Here is a 6,618-nt window from a genome sequence, read left to right as displayed (position 1 = left end):
GCGTTTCTCACACGTTTCGCCACGAATCAAATTACATTTTTCTGAAATTAAAAATTCGCCGATACGCGTTGTCCATCTTCGGTATTTGCGAGAGAAGAAAACGATTCTTGCGCCTTATTCGTCACGCCGATTTTCACGTCGATACGATCGGAATACCAAAGTTGATCGACTCGACAATGTATTGACCAGTTAGCCGTTGCGACTAATGCGACTAAAATGCGTTAGAAAGGACAGAACAACTACTTTGTTCACGCTGTATTATAGTTTTTTCATAATAATTATTTATATCTCTTCATTTGTTCGTTTTACCTGGTCCTGGCTTCCAAATGGTCGAAACGTCTTCAAATTTACGAATATATTTTAGTTTTCGCTGAAATTGCAGTTTAAACAGCAAAAACTGCTTTTTACGCGTGACGAGTATACTCGTCAAGAGTAGGTAACTGGTTAAGACGGAAGATAATTTGCCAGGATAGACAATGGCGGTATTTCGTCTTTGAGAATTTTTAATTTGAGGAATTTTTCTTTCAACAAAGAGCGTTTCTGTAATGGAAAATGGAAGTTTCTGTTTCTTCCCATTTTTCTCTTTCTTTCTCGAGGTTCCTTTCAGTTACATGGCCCTATTTGTTTTACGAGCAAGTTGCGTTTTAGGAGCGTGTTTCGTTGAGGGAGTTTTCACTAGATGTCTGAAGGAACGATGTTTCGTCTATTTATAGCGAAGATCTTTCTCTACATATAAACTGCATATAGAGGAAAGTGCACCTGTTGAAGCCTTCACTCGTAGGTGTTAGCCATTTGTGTTACGAATCGTGTAAACAACGATCATCGTACACGGTGCATTTAATTGACTTTTCTTCCGTGATAAGCTTCGCGATGAATTCTCATTTCGAGGCTACCTTTTTCATTTACCGTCTTGCCTATGTTTCCTATGTATAAAATAAATAATTCATACTGAATACATCTATTTCTATTTTCTCTTTTTCTTTAGATAAGAAGAATATTACAATCAACTTTCACAGAGAATTTTTAACATTAGACCGTCCCAAAAGTGTCTTTTATCTTATAAGGAAATAATAGACGCACAACATTTTTTGTTTTAAATTATTTTATTGAATTACGTTTAATCCATCTTATTCTATTGGAACCAGATGTGAAATAAAACAGTATAATTTTTAACTTCATGAAATATACATAGAATATTTCGTGGATATCGAATCTGCAGTCTTGCGTAGATCCAATTGTCGTGTAGATGCAAACGTAGTCGTATACCGTCTGTTTAGTCTTCGGAGATGATCGAATCTGTTAAGAAGCTGAAACTCTAGAGGATTGGTACGATTGATCAAACTTGCGTGGAAGCGTTTTTCCGAACTTGGAAATATCTTTCATAACTGTAGGTATTTTTAAGTACCCGTGTATGATTTCGTTGATTACCTGCCAATGGATAAGGAATACGTTTGCTGCTCTCGGAATACGTTTAATTGAAATAAATCGAAATAAATTTTTCGTAATTTCCGGATACGTTTACGATATTTTGCTTGCCAAGTCTTACCGTCGGACGTATCGCAAGAACAGCAGGAAAATTTGGCGAAATATCGTTAGAGACGCTATTCGACGGAAAAGCTAAACATCCGAAGAATTCCGTTCTAAATAAGAAACCTAAACCGATGTTTCACCTTATTAGACGATTTCCTCGATGATATCCCTTTCCGCAATCTTCCTAGCAATCTTGTCAACGAACGCGACGAAATTTCATCTTACGCATATCGCCGATGTGTCTGTAAATGTCAAGACTAATATCTATTTATTTGTACAAAAATGTACAAAAATCTGACGTTAATGAAAGCACGACACATTTGTTTGAAAAATGAAAGAAAGGAAGAAGTAGAAGGAAGTAATTTCTAAGAAATAAAAGAGAGAAAGATGCGAAGCATTAAAAAGTAGACAACGATTTGCCCAACGTCTTACGTCCGATTCCTACGTCGATTTTAATAATCTTTAGAAATCTAGGATAAATCACGATTTCTATTAATTAATACGTATTTGTCGGTTGATTGTGTCCGATGATCAGGCCAACTGTTAACTACGGAACATCGAACTCACGCAGCGTCGGAACGAGCAAACGATTTATGGTGTCATCAGTGTGATACAATGGAAGATGGAGAGAGATGCGCCAATCTGACTGGAAACTTCACCACTTTCGGGCACAAGTGCACTGGTGATAAAAGGACCTGTATGGTAATGACAAATGATAACAGCGATTCCAACGCTTGTTGATTATACACAGGTCACGCACGTGTTTCAGCAGATGTTTGATATTTTGCTTTGATCGCGTGCTTTTAAAGCAAACAGAATATAGCAAACAGCTAGCTAAAAGCGATATTAGTTATCGTCAACACGAGAGCGAGAGAAGGCTGTTCAAGATAGAGCCACAGTTTCATTTCGTTCATAACGCGATTTTAGTGTTTGGAAATGTTCAATATAGTCGATCAATTCAGTTTCATAATAATTACGTACTTTATTGAAATTGAATCCGCTTTATAGGAACATATGTACATGGTGTACACATTAGAGGGAATATGCAAATGCAATTTTTTATTTGTTCTTCTTATTTATTGGTAATCAACAATGATATTGGATATGATATAATTGTACAGTTTGCACATACACGGCAAAAATTTTACGAAATCCGTAATCGATATTAACCGACCGAATTAACAATGAACGAACCGTATTCTCTGGAAATGATGCGAGATATTCTGGAAAATTGATATTCCCTTGACTAAAAATATGTTACGTTCACACTCACTCGTGTTCGTTACAAGTTCCAATGTGAAATGTCATACAGAGTGAAACAAGGAATTGTTGCAAATATTAATTTAATTTTAGTATCAAGAATCATTCTACGTACATGTAGAATTCTTTCTCATCTTTTCTTTTCAGTCTTCTTTTTTCTCTTTTCGCTCGATACTATCAAGTTCGTGGTTTAATGCCGCCCAAAATGAGCTCGTACTCGGACAAAATTAAAAGAAATACTATATTTTAGCGTACGAGTGTCTCTTGCGATCCGCTAGGACATGTCATATAACGAACATCGTGAAAGTTTAAAATCTGCAAATATTCCTTTCACGTTTGCTTCTTTCTCTTCAGGTAAAGCGATTTTCTTACACTACCAGCACCGAAGATTCAACGTCTAGTCCACAAACTTGGTCGGTGGAGAGAAAGTGTACTAACAAATGCGACTCCGGATGTATAGTGGTCGGTGAACGAACAAAACTCTCCGCTTGCACCACTTGCTGCGAGAAATCGTTTTGCAATATCGGTACCGGTGCTGCGAACGATCTGACGATAAGAGGGATCGATCTGTTTCTAGCTTTAGTATTACAAATTACATTAACAATTATCATGTATCCGTCCTGACATTGCAGACGAAGTAACACACGATCGTGAATCATTTTAGTCGCCGATGAGAATAATTGGTTCTATTAACGCGTTTATACGTACATTGTAACATACACTGTAATATTACACAACAACACGATACATAAGATTTATCGCATTACCAATGAAAATGCTGTTTTCATTTTATAAATGTGTACATGGAGTTTCATTCCTTATGTGTTTCATAATAATATTACGATGAATATTGATTAATAAATCAATAAAATTACGACGATATCGATAATACGAAGCTCAGAAATAAGAAAATAATAATGATGTTCTCGTTCTAATGATGTCGATAAATCAAAGAACAATTGATAATATAAAAAGGGGATGTTCTTAAGAATACGATGCTCATAATTATAATAATTACAAATACAATCAAATCTACGAGAATGAGATTTAAAACACTGCTAAGTTATTACTCGATCGTTCAACGAACCAATGTAATTTAAATTGTAAATTTTAGAAAAATTGTTATAGCAATACACTACCAATAAATTGTATAAAGTAACAAACTTTTCTAAAAAAAAAATTCATTAAAACTCTCGATTTAATAATAAATACTTTTTATCGATTTCCATTTTTCCATTATCCTCTACTTAATTCCCAAGGATGTCAATGAGAAACATATTAGGTTGTTCCAAAAGTCTCTGTCTGTTTTATAAGAAAATAATAGATGCACAACATTTTTTCTTTTACATTATTTTATTGAATTTTGTATGATCCGTTTTCTACTAATAGAACAAAATGGATCATAATGTAAAACAAAAAATGATGTGCATCTGTCACTTCCTTATAAAACGAAAGAAATTTTTGGGAAAACCCAATAGAATGGGAATTTTCTCGTGGACACATAACATTAGAAAATTGTACACAACTTTTATTTAAATTCCTTCGTACGATCTCTGTACAATATTCTTTTACTAATTATACCTTAATTTTCTTTTTATTTTACTTTAATTTTTAAGTATCCTCCGATTGGTTTCCAATTATTTTGATTATTTTGCAGGAAGCGAACAATTTTAACGATCGGCATATTTTTCGATACTCGTGAACAAGAGTGTACAACCTGGACGTTTATACACACCCACATTTCTCTCAAACGCACAAACATCCGCATTCCGTTTATAATACTAAAATTTCGCTGGAAACAGGGAAACGCGAGATCAGGTATCTACTAAATCGCTTAAACTATATAGTTTATACCAGCGCGTTTACAGCTGTAACCAATTAACGTAATTACACTGCCTAAATGAAAGCATTCAGTTTATACTCGTGCATTCTGTTCTTTCAACAGCATCCTGGAAATCTGCGTGTTATCATTTTCGTAGAAATCGAGAGAGCTTAGGTTGAATGTAGATCCGACATCGTCAAACGGAAAATTACAAAGTTCTTGAATTCCTGGAAGGTTCTAACGGGATATAGGGTTTTGTTCCAATGGAAAACGCATATTCGTTTCTAGGAATCGGTTTTAATTAAATTTCCACATCCGTGAACAAAGGGATATGATTTATCGTGCGATAGCATATAATGAAAACTAAGGCAAAGAATGGAATTTTTTGTTTTTCGTAGAAAACGTGAGACGACATCGCCTTGTTAAGAGGAAATAAAACCATTCCAGGAAAGAATAACGATCGTGGTTAAGCGTAATGTAATTTCTTTCTGAAGAGTCATACTAATCTATCGCCCACGCGTAATGCTTCGATGCTAAGCATCTCTCATTTTGCATCTCGTTCGTTGCCATTCATCTCGTCGTGTAAAACGCAAATAAAATGGAAAGAAATATTTTTTATTCCAAGAAGCAATTATTCAAACAACAATTTATCAACGGATAAGAAAATCAGAAATGTCCCTTTTAATATTTTTAAAATTAATATTAAAACCATCTTTCTCTTCTTTTTTACACTCTTACTTATCTGAAATTCTTTATCTCCTAATTTCGATAAACCATTTTACAAAACGTAGGCTATTGTCCGTTTTACGTTTAACTGTTATGAAATTTTGCAGTCCATTTACGCATAATCTTGCGAGTAAAGTACATTTTGCCAAAAGTAATCGAGCGTCTGTCTACTTTTGAACAATACTGTATCCAACAGCTACTTACAGTGGCTACAAAAAGTATTTCTGTATTATTTCTACTATTGTGTTTATCCCAGCGTGCTAATCAATTATATTAATTGAAAGCATATTAATTGTCCTCTGTCTGCAAAAGCCTTACCGACATTTACACGCTGGATCGTTTAGGATCATGCAATATCTGTTTACGTTCTCGTGTTTTAAAAAGTTTTTTTTTTTTTTATTTATTAGAATATTTACAATCAATTCTCGTTGAGAATTTTCAGTAACTTAGTTTGGCGTCATACAATGACATGGATTATAATAGTTTTATATTGTTGGTTCTAGTAGAAACTAAGGATTTAATCTAGAGGGTATTTTCTTTTTAGTCTGCGGATCTGGTCCGTCGTGTCCAGTAGTTGGGTGACTAGTGGGTTGTGGTGGTTGTTGACTCTTGTGTTATATCTGCTTCTGAACTTGTGTATTTCATCTTTGACTGTAGGTATCTTGAGGTCGCGGTGGATTGTTTCGTTGGTAACATACCAGGGTGCATTTAATAGGGATCTTAGCGTTTTCGATTGGAAGCGTTGGAGTATTTCAATGTTGGAATTACTTGCTGTTCCCCATAGTTGGATTCCGTAGGTCCAGACAGGTTTTATTACGGCCTTGTAGAGGGTTATTTTGTTCTGTATGTTTAGTTTGGAGCGTCGGCCCGTGAGCCAATAGAATTTTCTTAGTTTTTCCTTTAATTGCTTTGATTTCTCTGAGATATGTTTTTTCCAAGTTAGCCTCCTGTCCAGGGTCATGCCCAGGTATTTTACGGAGTCCTTGCTTGGGATTATTGTGTTGTTAATGGTGACCTGGGGGCAGGTTTGTTTTCGGAGCGTGAAGGTTACATGAGAGGATTTTTTTTCGTTTATTTTGAAGCCCCATTTTTGGAACCACTTTTCCATGGTGTCGAGACTTCGCTGGAGAGTGGATGAGGCAATTGTCGGGTCTGCGTGGGTAGCTAATAGTGCTGTATCGTCGGCAAATGTTGCTATTGTTACCTCGTTTGATATAGGTAAGTCGGCAGTGTAGATGGAGAACAGTAGGGGTCCGAGGACACTACCTTGGGGTATGCCG

The 6,618-nt window shown here is 35.5% G+C and overlaps 1 protein-coding gene across 1 annotated transcript; it reads left to right on the top strand.

Annotated features, from left to right (window-relative positions):
* The first annotated feature begins 1,639 nt into the window (after positions 1–1,639).
* LOC126927230 (uncharacterized) lies at positions 1,640–3,953 on the top strand. Its single transcript, XM_050743511.1, has 2 exons — positions 1,640–2,232; positions 3,145–3,953. The coding sequence occupies exons 1-2, from the start codon at positions 2,146–2,148 to the stop codon at positions 3,412–3,414; spliced, it is 357 nt and encodes a 118-aa protein (XP_050599468.1). The 5' UTR covers positions 1,640–2,145; the 3' UTR covers positions 3,415–3,953.
* The last annotated feature ends 2,665 nt before the right edge of the window (positions 3,954–6,618 follow it).

The sequence above is a fragment of the Bombus affinis genome, unplaced genomic scaffold, assembly GCF_024516045.1.
Source record: "Bombus affinis isolate iyBomAffi1 unplaced genomic scaffold, iyBomAffi1.2 ctg00000080.1, whole genome shotgun sequence".
Classification (NCBI taxonomy): Eukaryota; Metazoa; Arthropoda; class Insecta; order Hymenoptera; family Apidae; genus Bombus; species Bombus affinis.
Note: the sequence above shows the minus strand (reverse complement) of the source record. Positions and strands in the feature narration are given on the sequence as shown.

Coding starts and splice junctions, on each gene's coding strand:
- LOC126927230 (XM_050743511.1), top strand. CDS start 2,146: ATGGAAGATGGAGAGAGATGCGCCAATCTGACTGGAAACTTCACCACT. Junction 2,233..3,144: donor GTGATAAAAGGACCTGTATG/GTAATGACAAAT, acceptor CTTTCTCTTCAG/GTAAAGCGATTTTCTTACAC.